Source organism: Lissotriton helveticus, chromosome 8 (genome assembly GCF_964261635.1).
Source record: "Lissotriton helveticus chromosome 8, aLisHel1.1, whole genome shotgun sequence".
NCBI classification, from domain to species: Eukaryota; Metazoa; Chordata; class Amphibia; order Caudata; family Salamandridae; genus Lissotriton; species Lissotriton helveticus.
Window position 1 is genome coordinate 1,183,564,895 of NC_136069.1, and position 22,348 is coordinate 1,183,587,242.

The following is a 22,348-nucleotide window of genomic DNA, read 5'->3' on the forward strand; positions in this document are numbered from 1 at the left end:
GGGGTATAGGGGTATTTTTAGGGTTCAGGGGTAGGTTTGGGTTTTGGGGTACAGGGGTATTTTAAGCGTTCAGGGCTAGGTTTGGGTTTTGGGGTACAGGGGTATTTTTAGGGTTCAGGGCTAGGTTTGGGTTTTGGGGTACAGTGGTATTTTAGGGTTCAGAGGTAGGTTTAGGTTTTGGGGTACAGTGTTATTTTTAGGGTTCAGGGCTAGGTTTGGGTTTTGGGGTACAGGGGTATTTTTAGGGTTCAGGGGTAGGTTTGGGTTTTGGGGTACAGGGGTATTTTAAGGGTTCAGGGCTAGGTTTGGATTTTGGGGTACAGGGGTATTTTTGGGTTCAGGGGTAGGTTTGGGTTTTGAGGTACATGGGTATTTATAGGGTTCAGGGCTAGGTTTGGGTTTTGGGGTACAGGGGTATTTTTAGGGTTTAGGGATATGTCTGGGTTTTGGGATACAGGGTATATTTATAGGGTTAAGATGGGTTAGTGTTTAAGGGTGTTGGGGTATTTTAAGGAGTAATGGAGGGTTATGATTATGGGGTGCAGGGGTATTTAAAGGGAGCAGGGTGGGATTAGCACACGATATGAGACATGGCATGAACCGCGGAACGTACCACACGCCACCAGAGTTTGGCACGCCCCCAGCACACGCCCACAGCACAACGCAGACACGCTCACAAGGGACTACTTTGCTGGCACGGTTCTTTTACCTTTTAAATGTATATGGTGGGCGTCTGCATAGCCTATGTCCTTCTGCTGCAACTGCACTTTCCCACGCTGTATTGGGTGTTGTGATTAGTGCTGTGGTTCCTGAGATTACCCGCCTCAAAGGTTTGGGCTCTCTCTTTATTATATTAGTATGGATTCCAGAGTTGAGAAATGAATGGAGGGATGAAGCAGCCAGGGCCCCCCCACTCCCGACCTGGGAATGTGCAGATCCATACCAGCATGCAAAATAACACATTGAGTTCATTAGGATGTGGAAAACCAGACTTGGCAATTTGAAACAAGTGACGCAGAAGAGACCTTTGTCTCATTGGTCAGTCAGATATTGCATCATTGCATCATAGCTCTGACTTCCTCTCTCCTTGGCTGATCAAATGTTGTCCAGGCCTGGGCAGCTGTAACTTTAGAATAACACTGACAAACATTTTCTGTGATGGAGTGGATACCAACTACCAGCTGGAAGGTGGGAGTAGGTAAATTTCTCTGGACCTTCACGTTTGCCTAGTTCCAGGTCTCAAGAGTGGCTGAAGCTGTTTCCAGACCTATCTTCTCCTTCCATGCAGTGAAAACAGAAAGGGATTTCTGTGATTAGATTGCTTTAACTCCACTTTGTGCAATTTACAAACCCAGTTCAAACACAATTACATTTGATTTAGATTGGTACCTAACTCTTAATATTTTGGTAAATGTGCACAAAGATTTCACATTCTGAATGGAGCTGGACTTAGAATTTTGGAGAAAACAATTGCTACATTCAACTACTAATCATGAACTTGACTGAAAAACAGTATTCGCAGTTTCATGTGACTTCCACATTCTTGCTGTCTTTTTCTACTTCGGACTATGTTTGCGTTTAAGTGGATAGATTTACTTTTGACAGTTTTTATCTAGCAGTGCCTAAACTTTTTAAAGCTCACACTATTTCATCCGCAGACTGTTTTAGATGAGTTTCAACCAGTGGCAATTCCTTTGAACTTCTAGTGATTAACACACACAATTCAGGCTCAAAGTATAACTCGCAGTACCAAACAGGAGTGCTCTGGAGCCTTTATACCTATCAATGCCTAATCTTCTCAACAGATACACTCTGTTGAGAAGATGTTTGATGGATGTCTGAAAAGGTTTAGGCATATTTTTATTTCCTGCATTGCATCTTTTTATACTGATCAACAGTTTGGCACTTTGACTGCTCGATATTTCATTCAACTTGCAAGAGCTTACCTAAGGTTTATGACTGAAATGTCATATGATTGACTTGAACCTGTGCTTGGTCAGAACATGGATTAGAACATCACGGATTAGAACATCCTGAATCAAAACTGAACTAAGGGTAGGTTTGAAACATATAATGGGAAAACAGGCTAACGGATCTTAATCCTCGCAAGAAAGGGGTATGCAGTTCCTTTTGAAGAAAGATAAGGAATGTGCAGTTGGTTATGGACTGAGGAATCCGCGTAGGGAGTCTTATTGCTCGGGAGCAAGAGCCCTCACACACCCAAAAGGGTGTCATGATTCATCATAGAGCGTGCTCCTCGTCGGGCCAGCGCTTCAATGCCCGAGTGGTCTCCCTCAAGGAGGTTCTTTGCCAGCAGCCTTCAAGACCTCTTCCAACCTCTACCACCACCTGCTGATGGCAACAAACCAGCGCCAACAACACCAAAGCACTTTTCAACATCATTAAGAAATTCTCCAGAGAAAACAACATCACCCCTCATAGTAGCTGTGCACAACCTCACCCACTTCTTCTACAAAAAGATCTCAACCATATACAGAAACTTAAAACCCCAACCCACACCTACAGACTTCCTTGACATATACGCCACCACCATAACCAACAGGAAACACACACTAACCACCTGGACATCCTCTCCACCCAGGACACCACTTCCACCATGAAATCCATCCACTCAGGAGCTCCTACAGACCCATGAATGAAAATGAATGAATGAAAATACATTTATACAGCGCGATTGCTGCCCTGGGGCGTCCAAGCGCTAGGGAACCAGGCGAGAGGGTGCAATGAGGCTGACAGAACTGGGAGGAAGATGGAGGACTGAGTTGATTACGGGGATTTGAATAGATGGGTTTTAAGTTGCTTACGGAAGGAGGCAAGGTTAGAGTTAGATCTAAGGTGAGGGGGTAGGGTGTTCCAGATTTTTGAGACGTTGAAAGTGAACATTCTTCCCCCTGCTCTAGACTTCTTGATTCTGGGAACTTTTGCCATGAAAGCCTGACTAGAACGTAGTTCACGGCCTGGGTGGTATTGGCTAACTAGGCTGCGCAAGAGTTTTGGGCCCGAGTCCCAGAAGGCCTGATGGGCAATGCACATTGCCTTGAAGGTGACTCTTTTCCGTACTGGCAGCCAGTGAAGGCTGGTCAGAGCCTCTCTGACTGAAGTTCTTCGTGGAATATGCAGTAGGGTGCGGGCCGCACAGTTCTGCACCAGTTGCAACCTATTTAATGTGTACTCTGGGGCTCCCAAGTAAAGGACGTTATTTGAGTCCAGGCGTGATTGTATTATACCCTGAATAGCTGTTTGTTTAGCCTCCATTGGGAGTAGGGGTAGAACCTTCTTCAATGTCCGAAGGAGTCCAAAGCAGGTGGCGGAGAGCTTTGTGGCCTGGGTGTTGAAGGTGAGATTCTTGTCCAGCCATACCCCTAGGCTTTTGATGTTATCTTTCGGGGCCGGGGGGGGGGCCTAGACAGGTGGGCCATAGTGACTTGAAGAAGGTCGGGTCGGCCGGGCCCAGCAGCATGAGCTCCGTTTTATCCCCATTCAGCTTCAGTGAGGACAGCGTCATCCAGGACTTCACCTCCTCCAGACATTTGGTTAAGCCCCCCGATGGAGAGTGTTGGGCTTCCTGCGCTAAGGAGACCACCAGCTGTGTGTCGTCCGCATAGGAAATGATCTTAACTCCATACGGACGAACTACATCAGCCAGTGGCCTCATATAGATGTTAAAAAGCGCAGGGCTTAAAGAGGAGCCCTGGGGGACTCCACACTTCATCGGTATGCTGGAGGAGACGGCTTGTCCGTCAAATACCTGGAACGACCTGTCACTCAGGAAGGATTTTATCCAGAGCCAGGCCTTGTCCACAATGCCGACGTTTGCTATGCGGTTCAGTAAGGTGTTATGGCTGACCGTGTCAAACGCCGCACTGAGATCAAGGAGGACCACTGCCACTGATCCTCCTTGATCGATGATTCTTCTGGACTCCTCGACGACCATAAGGAGGGCGGACTCTGTTCCATGCTTAGGCCTGAATCCTGTCTGTGTGGGGTCTAACAGCAGATTTCTTTCCAGGTGGTTAACCAATTGGAGATTGATGTATTTCTCCGCGATTTTACTTACCCAGGGGAGTAGTGAAATCGGGCGGTAATTGGCGAAGTCCGAGGGATCCAGATGGGGCTTTTTTATTAGTGCTCGAACCATTGCCTTTTTCCAGGCAGAAGGAACCGAGGCAGAGTCAATGGACGCATTCACTAGATTCTTGATGATGGGTAGAACCGTCTGGGATGCGAGTAACATTGTCTCTGGTGGGGCCGGGTCTGTAGGTGAGCCGGATTTCACTTTCCGAGCTATGGATTCGGCTAATTCTAGGTCCATACAGGTGAAGTGGTCGAGTGTGGGGAGGGAGGCAAGCTCTGGGTCTAACCCTCCGTTGTTGTTATGAGGTGACGAGGACACATTACTGGTAGGGAAGGAAGAGTATATATTGTTCACTTTGGCCGAGAAGAAGTCTGCCAGGTCGTTACATTGGGCGGTTGATTTCTCCTCGTGGACACTGGGGGGGGGTGGTATAGTCAGGGACTGCAGAATTTGGAAGATTTCCCTGGGTTTGGAAGATGAAGTTAAAATTTTGTTCGAGAAGTATTCTGTTTGGGCAGTTTTTATCTGCTCTTTGTAGGTTTTTATTTCTTCCCGATATCGGGTTTTATCTTCCATAGCGTAGTTTTCGCGCCATTTTCTTTCTGCTTTGCGACAGTGTCGCTTTTTGTCTCTAAGGACTTCTGTATACCATGGGGCTGTTTTTTGGGGACGTTTAGCCGACGATTTTTTGAGGGGGAGAATGGTCTCAAGAGAGTGCAAAATCCAGCTTTCATATTCCTGGTTTGCCAGACAGGGGTCTTCATTATTTGAAGGAAGATTTTCCGCTAGTTTGCTTGTCCATTCATCTACTTGTAACCGTGCCCACGATCTCGCGTATCTAATCGAGGGGGTGGCGGGAATGGGTTTCTCAGTGAGCCAGGTGAAGGGCACCAAGGAATGATCCGTCCATGGGAGAGGAAGAGGGGGGTCGGTTGAGAGTTCTGCGCAGTTGCTGAATACTGGGTCCAACAGGTGTCCCTTTGTATGGGTAGGAGTGTTCACTCGTTGAATGAGTTGTAGTGCGGCCAGGTCGTCAATTAAGGTAGTGGCCGTCACATCTGCTGGTGAATCAAAGTGTAGGTTGAGGTCTCCTAACACGATGAAGTTGGCGGCAGCGCAGGTACGAGGTGCTATAGTTGCTGGGAGGCTGCTATGAAATTGTTTTGGAGGGCCAGGTGGGCGGTATATCAAGATGCCCGAGAGGCAGTGGTTGGGGGAAAACTCCAGCGCGAAGGCTAAGTTTTCACAGTCTGGGATGTTTTCCGTTATGGGCCGGCAGTGATATTGATCTTTTACTATGATTGCAAGTCCTCCCCCCCTGCCATCTGGTCGATCTTGACGAGTGATTTGATAGCCGGCGGGGAGGGCGGCAACTACATCGGGGTCAGAGTCAGACGTTAACCATGTTTCTGTAAGAAACAGTGCGTCTGGCTTGCGTTCTTCTAATAGGAGGGATATTTCCAGCCTGTGTTTCGGGAAGGATCGGCAGTTTAAAAGGAGCATGCGGTATTCGTGGCGTAGGGGTTGTCTCTGCCTTGTAGGGAGGGAGGTAGTGCATTTTGGACAGTTGGCCGGAAGGGATGTGGTATCAAGAGCATACCTTCGACAGTCATGTTCCCTAGGTCTCAGGTCGTGGAGGGCGGCCGAGCTATAGGCCAGGGTCTGGTTTGCCTGGGTAGAAGGTGGTATAGCCCCTGGCCCGGACTCGGCGCGGACGAGCGCAGACGAGCTTGCCTTATGCGCGCCTTCGGCGCGCATTCGTCGCGCCCGCTGCGCTCGTCCGCTGCGCTTCCTGAAAGGACACATTTATATAGGCAGTAGTCAGAGGGTGCACGAGGGGGCGTGGCCTGTCCGGTAGGCGTGGCCAATGTGGTCAGAATGGCGTCGCTAGTAACAAACACTCTCCGGTGGCAGCCTATTGCTCAGCTGTCCTCCCGGGGGTTTGTGCAGCGCGAAGTGCTCAGGAGGGGGGGGTAAGTGCAGCGGAGGTGGGTTAAAACACAAATCAATTCAGTTTTAAAATTTGTCAGCGCTTCCGCTTCTACTCCCGGCTCAAGCCTCAGGAGGTTCCGATTTTAATGCTGTAGGCGCTAGTGTTCAGCGCGCTTTTTATAGTGAGGAACGCGTGAGGGGGGCGTGGCCTGTCCGGTAGGCGTGGCCAATGTGGTCAGAATGGCGTCGCTAGTAACAAACACTCTCCGGTGGCAGCCTATTGCTCAGCTGTCCTCCCGGGGGTTTGTGCAGCGCGAAGTGCTCAGGAGGGGGGGGTAAGTGCAGCGGAGGTGGGTTAAAACACAAAGCAATTCAGTTTTAAAATTTGTCAGCGCTTCCGCTTCTACTCCCGGCTCAAGCCTCAGGAGGTTCCGATTTTAATGCTGTAGGCGCTAGTGTTCAGCGCGCTTTTTATAGTGAGGAACGCGTGAGGGGGGCGTGGCCTGTCCGGTAGGCGTGGCCAATGTGGTCAGAATGGCGTCGCTAGTAACAAACACTCTCCGGTGGCAGCCTATTGCTCAGCTGTCCTCCCGGGGGTTTGTGCAGCGCGAAGTGCTCAGGAGGGGGGGGTAAGTGCAGCGGAGGTGGGTTAAAACACAAAGCAATTCAGTTTTAAAATTTGTCAGCGCTTCCGCTTCTACTCCCGGCTCAAGCCTCAGGAGGTTCCGATTTTAATGCTGTAGGCGCTAGTGTTCAGCGCGCTTTTTATAGTGAGGAACGCGTGAGGGGGGCGTGGCCTGTCCGGTAGGCGTGGCCAATGTGGTCAGAATGGCGTCGCTAGTAACAAACACTCTCCGGTGGCAGCCTATTGCTCAGCTGTCCTCCCGGGGGTTTGTGCAGCGCGAAGTGCTCAGGAGGGGGGGGTAAGTGCAGCGGAGGTGGGTTAAAACACAAAGCAATTCAGTTTTAAAATTTGTCAGCGCTTCCGCTTCTACTCCCGGCTCAAGCCTCAGGAGGTTCCGATTTTAATGCTGTAGGCGCTAGTGTTCAGCGCGCTTTTTATAGTGAGGAACGCGTGAGGGGGGCGTGGCCTGTCCGGTAGGCGTGGCCAATGTGGTCAGAATGGCGTCGCTAGTAACAAACACTCTCCGGTGGCAGCCTATTGCTCAGCTGTCCTCCCGGGGGTTTGTGCAGCGCGAAGTGCTCAGGAGGGGGGGGTAAGTGCAGCGGAGGTGGGTTAAAACACAAAGCAATTCAGTTTTAAAATTTGTCAGCGCTTCCGCTTCTACTCCCGGCTCAAGCCTCAGGAGGTTCCGATTTTAATGCTTTAGGCGCTAGTGTTCAGCGCGCTTTTTATAGTGAGGAACGCGTGAGGGGGGCGTGGCCTGTCCGGTAGGCGTGGCCAATGTGGTCAGAATGGCGTCGCTAGTAACAAACACTCTCCGGTGGCAGCCTATTGCTCAGCTGTCCTCCCGGGGGTTTGTGCAGCGCGAAGTGCTCAGGAGGGGGGGGTAAGTGCAGCGGAGGTGGGTTAAAACACAAAGCAATTCAGTTTTAAAATTTGTCAGCGCTTCCGCTTCTACTCCCGGCTCAAGCCTCAGGAGGTTCCGATTTTAATGCTGTAGGCGCTAGTGTTCAGCGCGCTTTTTATAGTGAGGAACGCGTGAGGGGGGCGTGGCCTGTCCGGTAGGCGTGGCCAATGTGGTCAGAATGGCGTCGCTAGTAACAAACACTCTCCGGTGGCAGCCTATTGCTCAGCTGTCCTCCCGGGGGTTTGTGCAGCGCGAAGTGCTCAGGAGGGGGGGGGTAAGTGCAGCGGAGGTGGGTTAAAACACAAAGCAATTCAGTTTTAAAATTTGTCAGCGCTTCCGCTTCTACTCCCGGCTCAAGCCTCAGGAGGTTCCGATTTTAATGCTGTAGGCGCTAGTGTTCAGCGCGCTTTTTATAGTGAGGAACGCGTGAGGGGGGCGTGGCCTGTCCGGTAGGCGTGGCCAATGTGGTCAGAATGGCGTCGCTAGTAACAAACACTCTCCGGTGGCAGCCTATTGCTCAGCTGTCCTCCCGGGGGTTTGTGCAGCGCGAAGTGCTCAGGAGGGGGGGGTAAGTGCAGCGGAGGTGGGTTAAAACACAAAGCAATTCAGTTTTAAAATTTGTCAGCGCTTCCGCTTCTACTCCCGGCTCAAGCCTCAGGAGGTTCCGATTTTAATGCTGTAGGCGCTAGTGTTCAGCGCGCTTTTTATAGTGAGGAACGCGTGAGGGGGCGTGGCCTGTCCGGTAGGCGTGGCCAATGTGGTCAGAATGGCGTCGCTAGTAACAAACACTCTCCGGTGGCAGCCTATTGCTCAGCTGTCCTCCCGGGGGTTTGTGCAGCGCGAAGTGCTCAGGAGGGGGGGGTAAGTGCAGCGGAGGTGGGTTAAAACACAAAGCAATTCAGTTTTAAAATTTGTCAGCGCTTCCGCTTCTACTCCCGGCTCAAGCCTCAGGAGGTTCCGATTTTAATGCTGTAGGCGCTAGTGTTCAGCGCGCTTTTTATAGTGAGGAACGCGTGAGGGGGGCGTGGCCTGTCCGGTAGGCGTGGCCAATGTGGTCAGAATGGCGTCGCTAGTAACAAACACTCTCCGGTGGCAGCCTATTGCTCAGCTGTCCTCCCGGGGGTTTGTGCAGCGCGAAGTGCTCAGGAGGGGGGGGTAAGTGCAGCGGAGGTGGGTTAAAACACAAAGCAATTCAGTTTTAAAATTTGTCAGCGCTTCCGCTTCTACTCCCGGCTCAAGCCTCAGGAGGTTCCGATTTTAATGCTTTAGGCGCTAGTGTTCAGCGCGCTTTTTATAGTGAGGAACGCGTGAGGGGGGCGTGGCCTGTCCGGTAGGCGTGGCCAATGTGGTCAGAATGGCGTCGCTAGTAACAAACACTCTCCGGTGGCAGCCTATTGCTCAGCTGTCCTCCCGGGGGTTTGTGCAGCGCGAAGTGCTCAGGAGGGGGGGGTAAGTGCAGCGGACCCATGCCAGCACCACATCTTCAACCTTTGAAACCAAAGGATCGACCAAGAATTCACCAACCTACTCATCACTTCTCTCACCACCGCAACATTTCCTGATGCTTGGAAACACACCGAAGTCAGACCACTACTCAAAAAACTCTTCGCCGACACCAGCAAACTCAAAAAATTACTGGCCAATCTCCCTGCTTCCTTTCCCAGTGAAGGCACTAGAAAAGATCACCCATAATCAACTCATGAAACACCTGGAATAGGACCAGCTACTCAACGCCTCCCAATCCAGCTTCCACAGCAATCACAGCACCAAAACTGCCATGATCACAGCCATTGACGACATCCAAACACTCCTCGACCGAGCGGGTCAGCAGCTTTGATCCTCCTTGACCTCTTGGCAGCCTTTGAAACCGTATCCCAACACACACTGATTGAAAGACTATACCACATTAGCTTCCAAGGGGACATGCTCAGATGGATCACCTCCTTCCTCACCAGAAGAACCCAGAGGATCCACCTCACACCTTTCACCTCTGAACCCAAGGAGATTACCTGCATGTTCCCCCACGCTCTTCAATGCATATAGGACCCTGCTGGCTAACATCATCAGATCTCACGGTCTCAACATAATTTCCTATGCAAATGACATCCAATTCATCCATCATTCACCGACAACTCCACTACCACCTGAACCAACTTCCAAAGATGCATGACAAACGTCGCTGACTGATGAAGAACGGTAAACAGTCAAAATATCGACTACAAAATATCAAATGGACATAATATCGAGTTTTAAATATAGAATGGACATTATATCGACTGGACAGAATATAGACATCAAAAATATTGTTTTTAAGGTAAGTAATGTAATATCGAATGTTAAAAATATAGACAGTTAAAATATCGAAGTATATAATATAGGTTATTAAAATTATCGAATTTTTAATAATATCAAATTTTTTATAGTGTTTTTTATGTTATTATATGTGTGAAAAGTGTGTATTTATGTTATAATTTATTTAAATTAATGAAATTTGTTTTTTTAATTTTTGCGTAATTTAATTCTGTAGCGGGTTGTGGGTTTATAGGGGAATAGGGTGGGAAGTAATTTAATTATTATAATTAATTAAATATGTAAATGTATTTATTGGTATTCATTTTTAATTAATTGTTAATTAATTTATATTTGGTAATTAATTACATTTTAATTGGCAATTAATTTTAATTAATTGGTTAATTGTTAATTATGTTAATTTTACTAATTTATTTTCTGTAGCGGGTTGTGGGTGTATAGGGGAATAGGGTGGGAAGTAATTTAATTATAATTAATTAAATATGTTAAAATATTTATTGCTATTGTTTTAGAATTAATTGTAAAATAATTTTTTATGGGTAATTAATTAAATTTGAATTGCCAATTAATTTTATTTACTTGATTAATTGCTAATTATGTTAATTTTACTAATTTATTTTCTGTAGTGGGTTGTGGGTATATAAGGGAATAGGGTGGGAAGTAATTTATTTAATTGTATTTAATTTGAATTAATTGTTAATTAATTTTTAAATGTTAAATTATTAATTGTTAATTTGTAATTCATTTGTATTAATAGGTAAATAATTGTAATAATTAATTTTAATTTGTAATTGTAATTGATTAATTATTATATTATATTAAATTGGTAATTACTTTTAATTAATTTTTTATAGATATTAATTTATATTTATTGAAATAATATATGAAGTATTTAATTTCCCTACTATTGCACTCTCTGGAGTGGGAATAGTAATTTTTACCACTATGCTATCCAACGCTTTCCCTACTGTTGCACTCATTGGAGTGGGAATAGTAATTTTTACCCCTACGCTATCCAATGCTTTCCCTACTGTTGCACTCACTTGAGTGGGAATGGTAATTTTAACCCCTACGCTATCCAACGCTTTCCCTACTGTTGCACTCACTGGAGTGAGAATAGTAATTTTAACCCCTACGCTATCCAACCCTTTCCCTACTGTTGCACTATTTGGAGTTGGAATAGTAATTTTTACCCCTACGCTATCCAACGCTTTCCCTACTGTTGCACTCTTTGGAGTTGGAATAGTAATTTTTACTCCTACGCTATCCAACGCTTTCCCTACTGTTGCACTCACTGGAGTTGGAATAGTAATTTTTACCCCTATGCTTTCCCTACTGTTGCACTCTTTGGAGTGGGAATAGTAATTTTAACCCCTACGCTATCCACCGCTTTCCCTACTGTTGCACTATTTGGAGTGGGAATAGTAATTTTTACCCCTACGCTATCCAATGCTTTCCTTACTGTTGCACTCTTTGGAGTTGGAATAGTAATTTTTACCCCTACGCTATCCAACGCTTTCCCTACTGTTGCACCCACTGGAGTGGGAAGAGTAATTTGTACCCCTACGCTATCCAACGCTTTCCCTACTGTTGCACCCAATGGAGTGGGAATAGTAATTTTAACCCCTACGCTATCCAACGCTTTCCCTACTGTTGCACCCACTGGAGTGGGAATAGTAATTTTAACCCCTACGCTATCCACCGCTTTCCCTACTGTTGCACCCACTGGAGTGGGAATAGTAATTTTTACCCCTACGCTATCCAACGCTTTCCCTACTGTTGCACTCACTGGAGTGGGAATAGTAATTTTTACACCTACGCTATCCAACGCTTTCCCTACTGTTGCACTGTTTTGGAGTGGGAATAGTAATTTTAACCCCTACGCTATCCAACGCTTTCCCTACTGTTGCACTATTTGGAGTGGGAATAGTAATTTTTACCCCTACGCTATCCAACGCTTTCCCTACTGTTGCACTCACTGGAGTGGGAATAGTAATTTTAACCCCTACACTATCCAACACTTTCTCTACTGTTGCACTCACTGGAGTGGGAATAGTATTTTTTACACTTCTGCTATCGTACGGTAATAATATTGGATATTATTTAATTATATTATGTTACTATATATATATGTTTTAACAAATATGATTGTACATTTTTTTATAACTTTCATTAATTATTTAATTATTATAAGTTAATTTAAGTATTTTTAAGTATATTTTAGTAATTAATTTTTACTATTAATTTAATTTAACCCTGTTTTTAATAAAGTCGATATTTTTATAAACTATATTTTTGTAAACGATATTTTGTACTCAATATTTTTGTACTTACCTGTTTGTAGATACAAACATCCGTCGATATTATGTCAGTGATCCATGAAGAACAACTGCCTTCAGCTGAACATAGACATAGTCCTGATCCCTCAAACCACGCCAGAAACCTCAGAATCATCATTGACAACAAGCTCACCATGAAATCACAGATCACTGCCATCTCTTCCCCATGCTTCCTTACTTTGTGTATGCTTTGTAAGATCTTCAAGAGGCTAACCCTACACATGAGTCGTACCGTAACAGATACCCTCATCACCAGCTGACTGGACTACAGCAATGCCCCCTATATAGGAATCGCCGCTCACCTTCTACAGGGACTCCAGACCATACAGAACGCCGCAGCCAGACTCATCCTCGGCCTACCCTGACTAACCCACATCACATCCCACCTCAGGAAACGCTACTGGCTCCCCTTACAGAGGAGATACCAATTCAAGCTTCTGACCCACGCTCACAAGGCTCTACACAACCAAGGTCCCGCTTACATTAGCCACTGCCTGAACTTCCACTATCCATCGAGAAGACTATCCTCCACCTCCCTTTCATTTGCTCACTCTCCCTCATCTATCAAAGCATAAGTGAAGGACGCGCCTTCTCCCACATCGCAGCAAAGACCCAGAACAGCCTCCCCACACACTTCCGGACCATCACCTCACTTCTAGAATTCCGAATGGCCTTCAGGACCTGGCTGTTCGAATAAGCCTCCAGGGCCTACAAGTGACTGGATATCCTATTGGGTGATCAGTAAATCATGATTGATTGATTCAAAGCAAGAGTGAGCAGATTCTGAGATTATTCTGTATGTATCATTTTCAAAACCGCTCTTTGAGGACTGGAAGTGCAGGGCTTCCCCAACACAAAAATCTTACACTCCACTATTAGAAAATTGAACCCAGAGATCAATACTTTCTTGAATTTCTTGTGTAGCTTTTGTAAATAGGTGAACTCAAAATCACAAACCAGGTTTACCCATAGAACGACAAACAAAAATAATAATTTGGCTATCATACTTTAACTCTATAAAAGTATTTAGCTTCGAAAGAATGCCCACCCGATAAAAATGTAAGTAAATGCATCCCTGGAGGATTGATCCCAATGCTGATGGATATAAATTCCATGGAAAGTTTTCATGCACAATCTAGATGTATTTGAGCCATGGAATAATACTTCTCTTCATCCTTCTTTTGCATAGTGCAGTAAGTATTCTTTTCACTGCAGGGTTATTGAGCTGAAGGCCAACTCTACCAGCACTACAAAGTTATGTTCATGGATCTGAATGTAAATTATACCAGAAAAGAGATGAATTGAAGACAGACAGAATCATTGCCAGCTATCCAGTATAGGTGTGTCTACCATATGTTTTATGACAACCACTAAAGGGCCTAAATTCTGACTCGCGGTGGCGGTCTAACAACCGCAGCACTGCCGACCACCCACAGTATTACAGCTGCGGTGGTTGAAAAACCACAAGACCGCTGCAACTGCCAAGGAACCTCATTCTCTGGAAGTCCCACGGTGGTTTATGGCTGCAATATGCTTGCTGGTGCCCTGAGGCACTGACAAGCATATTAAGACTTTCCTCACTGCCAGTAGTGTCATGGAGATTCTTCCTCCATCTTACTGTTGGCGCTGAGGAAAGAAAGGGGGCCTCACAGGGCCCCCGCTTGTCCCCATGCATGGGGGTGCATGCAGGGGGTCACATGGTGTGCCCCCTGTCTTTCTGCCCCCCCAGTTCCAGGACAGCATGGACTTTATAGTGCATGCAGTACCAGAACGTGCTGTGGCTGGTCCGTGGTGCTGCCTTTCTAAGCTCTCCTATGAGCCTTTAAAAGGCAGTGCTGTGGGCCAGCTGCTGCAGGACCGCCTGTCAAACTTTAACTCGTAATCCGCCGGACGGTGTGCGGTGTGCCGACGGCTATAGCAGTCCTGGAGTAGGGGGTAGCGTGGCGACCCGCTCCAGGACCGCCAAACTCGTAATCAAGCCCTAAATGTTTATATTTTCAGGATACTGAAGAATATAGAAAATTATTAAGAACTTTTAAATGTATTCATAAATGCAAATTCTGCAGTGTTCCCCGTTACTCCTCCTAGGTTAGACTGAACCAAGAATAATATGGGATTAATATATGTTTTTTCTTCTTTAAAAACAGGTTGTCACAATTTTTTCTGCCTCCAACTACTATGAAGAAGGAAGCAACAGAGGAGCTTACCTAAAACTGGGTCCTGATCTGGTGCCTCGTTTTGTGCCGTATCAAGTCAGTAAATCTACACGTAAGCTGACTCTTCAGCAGAGGTGAGAAGCAGCAGTAGAAATGTAATATTTCCATAATGCCTGTCTTAGTGTTGCAGCAAACTCATGACTTGACGAGGCTCAGAGTCCATCCACCAGCCTCACCCCAAGCCATTCGCAGCCAGCATGGAATGGTTCATCCAGGTGAGATGACTAGAAACAGTGAGGGGGCCGGGCAGAGCTTTGCTGGACCACTTGATAGCAGAGGCCCTCCTGAGAATGTAGGAATTAACTCATTGTAGCAGTGCGGTGCAACGTTCATTAAAAGATGGACAATAGTAGCTAGGCTTCAAAAGAGAATACTGCTTCCTGTATCCATTCTTTGATGTACAGAACTCAGGTGAGAATACTAAGGGAACATCTACTGACAGATCACACTATTTGCGCAGTCAGGTTGAGGCCCTGTAGTAGACACAAGACATAAATCAACAGATTGTTGCAGCAGTTCCAATTCATTATTTATTCTTTATTCATCTATCCAGAAATAGAAAATATTCAATCAGCCAATGTGTGTCATTTCACTGAGAAACATTTTCAGGGCTAATATACCAGGTAAAATATCTTTGATAAGGAATTGTTCAAAATAGTTAATATTAGATTGTTCATTAGTAGTAGGAGGGAAGGCTATATTACCAAGGTTAAGGCTCCATGTGGTACATTTTGTCATTCAAGGGACTACTGTTAGTGCACTATCAAATCCTAGCAAGAAGGATATCAGTTTTGAACAATTCTTTATCAAAGAATTTTGAGCTGGATTACTAGCCCTGAAGAAGTTTCTTGACAGAACGAAACTTGGTGAATATTTTCTATGTCTGGAATGATGTGTGATGCGTGGAGTTTTCTCAATCCCTAAGACTTCAGTGATGTAACACTGATGGTAGTACCCCCACTCTGAAAATTGTTCCAACACCATGGACTTGCTGCCTTCAAGAACAAATATAGCAAATTACATGCCCATTCAGCAGGACAGTGACAAGGACAGTGGTAAGGGGGTTGTATGCAGCCAGTGATATATTTTGGAGCACACTTTCGCAAATATATTTCTAAAAATTTGTTTTTATTGTACACCGTAATTTACAGACAGCAAATTTCCCATCGGAATGGTTGCAAAATTTGCATGACATGCACTTTTACTAATAAAACTATATACAAATGATAATGTATGGAAATCGGATTTCAGCACATATTTTACCAATTGCACATCACTAGGATAAGTGACTTGATTTGTTTTGATCCTATAATAATCTTTGTTGCCAGCACACTTCAGAGTTACAAAAACATGTGCTTCATTTGTGCTTTCTGCTGTGTTTTTTCAAAGTGGATGGACTTGATGGCAATTTCAAAGAGGTTTCTCAATCTTCACACTGGGAAAATCTTTAATGGTTTACAAGCAAAAAGGAGGCAACCCCTCGAAAAGGTAGCAACTGTCTCTCTGGAAGCCTATGGTGGCGGGCTGGAGAAATAAGCCTGAATGGCCAAGAGTGTGCGGATTGGCAGCCCGGGCGGGGCCACGGAGGCTGAGCAGGACTTACTAGAAAACTAACTGGGGCCTGGCCACTTGAGCTGCCTGGGTGACAGGGGTCTGTTTGCAGAGAAGAGCTGAGAGCACTGGGCTGGGCAGGGGCAGAGTGGAACATGGACCAGTTGGTCTGAAGATGGCACATGATATCAGTGGGTCAGTCTGATGAACCAGGGCCAGGGTAGTGTGCTTCAGACTGGTAGAGAGTGCTAGAAAGAGTGTGTTGTGATCAGCCAGAGATTTGGGGGACTTCTCCTCTCCCCTTTCTCACTTATTTTCCAGAGTTCTACCGCCCACTGGCGAGAGTGAACTTTTAAAATACTGTGCCCCCCCCCCCCTCCCATTGTGATCTTGTGTACTCCCTCGTGGGGCTGATTTAGCCAACACCCTTGGACTACTTTCTTGTCACTGAGGAGTGGGGGCTGCGAATACAGGAAACACCTGACCTCCTGGGTCCCAACCAGCATAGTGGCTGGAGTGGGATCCATGACTAGAGAGAGGAGGAGCTACACCCCTAGAGTTATAAAGCCCCAATGCTATTTCCACTGCACAGATGTGCTCTAGTTGCACCTGAGCCAATGGCGGTCCTGTCTTCACCTGTCATCGTACGAAAGAGGTTGGGCCACCCCCACTGTTATGAGGTATTGTTGCTACGCCACTGTTTTTCAGCACAATTCTAAGTAAAAGCCCCTGGGAATTTGACTTTAATCTTAGACAGTCCTTGATTTTAATGGTAAGGTATGCTTTGTTTTCTGACCAGAAGTGGTTAGATAACATGCAAGATCCTGTGTATACCCTCTTTATGGTGTGCATTTTAGACCCTAGACTAATCTGTGTGTGTTTTGAACTGGACGCTTGGTTATTTGACACTCAGATGGGGAAAACTGACTTAGTCCTGCACTTCACCGAATTACCAATTATGGATATGTGTAAAATCAGTGTGAATAATTCCAATGAGCTTAAGAATGCAACAATTGATGTTTTCCTTGTGAGGGCTGTGGGTCTTATTTCAAAAAATTGAGCTTGCAGAACAATGCCTCTTTCTTCCAGCTGATGAATCTGATAGACCTCTGGTAGCCTCAGAGCTACCTACTTTTGATACAACGGCTCGTTCGCCCAGGGGGTAAGCTGCTACTTTGCTATAGAATCTTCATTCCCCACTTACTTAATCCTCCTTGCCTGCTGTGGAACCCCAGGTGAAGCGATAGTAGTGATTGCCTAAAATTTGGGCCATAGAGGTACAATACTCTGCTACCTCGATGCAATCTGCCAATGATGGACAAAATATGCTGTATGCCGTACTTGAAAAATTTAAATGCTTTTGTTGAGTCATTATGCTCCAAAGTGATGGTAATATCGGGCTGTAGCTTTTGCCCCATTTATGAGCGATTAAAGGCAATAGAAGATCTTCTAGCAAGGCATGGGGTTAAGTATAGAGATGGTCCTAAAGTTATTTGGATTCCCTCTATTACTGGCCAGGGTGTATCTCAGAAGTCTGTGGCTTATCAAACACTTTTGGATAATAATGTAGGGTTCTTTCCAATGGACATGGGCGTCCCCACTTCTTGTAGCTTGTCTTCCACTAGCTAGCCAAGGGGACAACCACTGCTGGTTGAGGAATGGGGCTCAGAGGGACAAGGGCCAGTTATGGGTAAAAATCGATGCCATGGTCACACCATTAACCGTGCCCCCGTCTGTCATCCATTTGCCTCTGGCCTGCTGCCCATATGTGATTGTTCTTGCTAATATTCTGCAACTGGCCCATAACATAACAGAATCTAGTTAGGGGTCTGCTTCTGTTAATGCAAGTCAACTGATTGTAGTGCATTACATTTAGTGTAGGGGAGTCTAGTTATCTAGGAGTGAGAGGTACTGTTGAGTGTAACATTGATTACAACTCAATCCACCTCAAAAAAATATGGTCCTGCCTTCACACTATCCTCTGCCCCTTCTATGAACACCACTTTGAAAGCTTCATCTATCCTCAGCTGGAATATATCAGGTCTAAGATCCGAGGTTAATGATAGTGACTTAGCTTTGTTTATATATGGGTGTGACTTGTGTATTTTTTGAGAGACATTGGCCATGGAGACTCTCCACAGACACGCTTACTGAAGTTTTTCAACCCCTGCAGTCCAGACACGTTCTGGAAAAGCCTCCGAGGACTTATTAGTCTGATTGAGAATTACATTGTCATGCACTGTTAAAGGGGCTGTTTATAGTTTCTCCTGACCTGACTTACGGTGCCTAGTAATAACATGTGAGTGTGAGAAGACGCTTCTTATAGAAATATTTATTACAGAAGCACAAGTATTCACAGGAGTTGACCACTACTTGATAATCTATTATGTTTGCATATTGATAGTTGCTTTGTTATCATTGCAGGTGACTTCAATATAGCATTTGAACCCTCTTCCATTTTACGATATGTGACCAGAGACAAGGACCATTATTGGGGCATAGCATATTTATTAGCCTTGTCATATGACCCGGGAAGGCCCATTCTTGTTTTCCCTATGTTAGCATGAGCACGTTGCAGACTGTCCTCTGCTTTGCGCAATTTACTATACAAACGTATTTTGTTTTGTGCCACACTGTACTTTCACACGGAACCTGCCATCGTTTTTTGCATTCTGTTCTTTCCTGGGATTTAGTCAGCATACCGTACACAAGGTCGAACAACAATGCCCCTTGTTATTTTGTTCTGGTCAGGCCATCAGCACCGAGACAAAACTCACAAATGCAGCTGTTGTTTGGGAACATATACTTCTGCCATATAGAAATGCATGAATAGGTAAACTTAAAGTGTTTTTTCGAAAAGACTATGAACTGGTCACCAGAGCACAAAGATCTCAGGAATGGTATACTCCAGCACGCATCATAGGGCAGCTAAGTCAGCACACTTAAAAGCCATTAAGCTTGGAGATGGTGCCAAAATTATTGAAGCAAGAGCTCAATTTAAACAAATTATACATGCCGCAAAATCAAACTGGGAACAGAGAATTTGGGATTACCTGTTAGTAGCTGCCAAAGCGAATGACTTCAGAACCTTCTGGCATATAGTCTCTCATGGTGGCCATCAAATAGTTATGAAACAAGAGGTGCGTATTTACCGAGGTGCATAGGTCAATCATTTTAAATCTCGCTATTCTCCTTCGTTGCTGAATACCCTTATGGAAGATCAAGGTGAATGCACTGTTACTTTGTTTAAGAATGCCACTGACCATCCCAGTACTTTTTAATTGGGTGATACAGAGAAAGCAGTTGCTTCCCAGAGACGAGGGAAGGCTCCTGGCTTTGTCTAGATCCCAGACATTAACTGCATTTCCAATGCTATTGCAGCCGGTGTGCCAATTACCCCTTCATAAAATGGCCAGAGATTATTCCTGTCTTTAAAAAGGGTTGCCATAATGTTACAGCAAGCTACCGTCCTATTAGTCTCTTGGAAAATCTGTACAAAACACTTTATAAGAAACTAATTTACAAGTTGACTGATTGGATCATGGATAATACTATCCTGAATCATAACAAAGCAGGATTTAGGAGGCAAACATGAACCGTAAACCAGGTCTTTTGCTTTCTCATGACCAACTAGATGGTGGTGGGCTTCGATGGGGGAACCTCTATGTTACTTTTGCTGATCTCCCGGCCGCCTTTATCTTGGTCCCTTGATCTAAACTATGGGGTGTCCTAGCCTCTATGGGAGTCCCACAAGATCTGCTAATATTAATTATACACCTTAATGAGGGAAATTATGCTCATGTCAGATGAGGCCCAAATGGCGAACTCACTGAAAATATTAAGATTGATAAAGGAATTTGTAAGGGATGTGTCCTGGCTCAATATTGTTTCTGCTTTTCATAAATGGTTCTGTGGACTTCCTGATAGATTGAGAAAATGATTTTTCAATCTTTGGTGGTCAGAAGGTTCCAGCTTTAATATTCCCTGATAATACTCTTCTGTTTTCTAAAACTCGCAGGGGCCTACAAATCTTTTTACAAAGGTTTTCTTTATCTTGTGATACATATGGTTTAGAAATTAATGTTTAGAAGACCAAATTTATGGCTATCTATCTCTAGAAGAATTTCAGGGAGAATATAAAACTGGGTGAGAATGTGCCATGAGGGAGTCAAAGAATCTGACTATCGTGCAATCAGATTGGTGGACGGCAACTAGTGGGGCTCCCTAATTTGAAAGAGTACCCTTTTGATTAAGCTATACTTAGGTGCACTAAAAGGGCACCTTTTGTCTGATTTTCCTGTCATTGAACTAGACCTTGCTCTGAAGCCAATTGCTGAGATTTCAAACCCAAGAGCAGACTTAGGTTGGCTTCGGACCTGGTCAACGGAAGAGATGTTCCCATACAGAGCCTCACTCAGTGATATCATCAGCTGTCCCGGGGCCTATGGATTCCGTGTCTGATTTACATCAAGAGATCTCTAATCCATCTAGGCTTGCGTGATTGCCGGCATAATCTTGTGATTATTTAGCCAGCATTAGTTTCTATTGCACAGGAGCGTAATGGAGTCACATTAGGGATCGCATTGAAACATCAGACCCTCTTGTCAGCTTGTCACAGGCTTTCTTGCTTCATAAATGTGCTTTCAAGCAAGAACAATTTTTACATTACATAAGCCCTTTTTTTGCTGGATCAGTATATCTAAAATTAATATATGGTGCGCTTTCCATGGCTACTTTTACATCTTCATGTGCGTCCTCTGTCTGTACATTTAAATTGTGCCTTGTTTGTGGTTATCCAGAAGTGTCAGAAAAGCATGTGCTGTTTCTTGCGCTGATTAATCAAAACCGAAGACTAGATGGATTGTGCCCTTGTGTTGTTCATTGGGGATGTCTAGTCATGTTAATGCACTCTGAATATGTAAAACTGATTCTAACACGTGTGTAGCCTCTGCTGAATCAAAATCTTTATATGCAGCCAGGCTTAAAATGCTCAAAAATCCTGAACATGAACATGACGATATCTGCTTAAATAGTGTAACTCTTGTATATGCAGTTTTTTAATACATTTGTTTGACGTAAAGATGAGATCTGACAATAAAGCATGAACTGCTGATATATTTTGAAATATTTTTACATTTATTTTACAGGTATTTAAATGTTGTTGTGTGTTAGAAAAAGCTGACAGTAACCCTGGGCGTAGTTCGTGTAGTAGTGCTATGCGTAGCTAAGCGAGTGCACTTCGCACTACGAAAGCTACGTGTAGCTACGCGAACTGCATAGTGCACTGTGCAAAATGCTGTTCGCACTGATTGCACAGTGCCGGATGCTTGTCCGCACTGTGCAATCAGTGCAAACCACATCTTGCACACTGCAAGCGGTCGTTTTCTGCCGCTCGTGTAGATTTGTACTCGAGCGGCAGCTTTCTCAATGCGGACTGGTAGTTTCTCATCGTGAGCGGTCGCGAGCATACGTGACCACTCGTAATGAGAAACCTGACCTCCCCACGTTGAAAATTTCACCGGGAGGTTTATTTTCCACGCTCGCGATCGGCAACTTGATGTTGCTGATCGCGAACGAGGAAAAAGTCTCACCGGGATGTTATTTTGCTTGCTTGCGGTCACCAACTTGACGTTGAGGACTGCAAGCAAGCATAAAAAAAGGCCCGCTAAACTACGCTTTTTTGCATTGTGCTACGCGCAATTCGCGTAGCTCATAGTTGCGCAAACTACGCATGCTCCGTGAGCGTAGCGTAGTCCTACGCCCAGGGTTACATTTTACTGCCTTCCTTTCACTCTTCCTGTATCCCAGCACCTTTGTTGGATAGAAGACTTTACAAAATCCTCCAACTCTGCAGTCAAAGAAAGAAAAGTAAACACCAATCAACATGTTAACAGAATAAGCAGCATTTTGTCATATAATGTAGCCTGACATTTGATCGCTGTCTTTGAATGGACAGTAAATGTGACAAGATAAAAACAAAATTTGAAGGCATCTGTAGTGCTCATTCACCTTCTGAATTCCAGCACGGTTATTTTGAGGGTGCTGCCGCACCTCTACTCCCAACGCCTATGCAACAAGTTCACTTTAAAGAAATAGAAAGGACAGTGTCATATGTACTGGGAGGGGACACTTAGATCAACCAATAAATAAGAGTTCAATATGAATAAATGATTAATAACAGTGAAAAATGTCAGCATTGACCCATTACTGCTTTTGTTTCCTTCTTAGATTGAGTGTAGCAGAAGGAGCTGCTCTGAGGTCGTTGAGAGAGAAACTGTACGCACACAGATCTGATCTCCTCACAGCTTTTCGGAAGTATGATGAGAAAGAGACAGGTAACACTGTAGCTAAGAACACAGTGGTGGCTTTATT

At 45.0% G+C, this 22,348-nt stretch overlaps 1 protein-coding gene across 1 annotated transcript in view; it reads left to right on the forward strand.

Annotated features, from left to right (window-relative positions):
• PPEF1 (protein phosphatase with EF-hand domain 1) overlaps positions 1–22,348 on the forward strand; it is a 387,937-nt gene that overhangs the window by 268,666 nt on the left and 96,923 nt on the right. The window contains exons 12-13 of the mRNA XM_078656153.1: positions 14,357–14,499; positions 22,205–22,311. Coding sequence (XP_078512279.1) covers positions 14,357–14,499; positions 22,205–22,311 — 250 coding nt within the window. The remainder of the gene's footprint in view (positions 1–14,356; positions 14,500–22,204; positions 22,312–22,348) is intronic.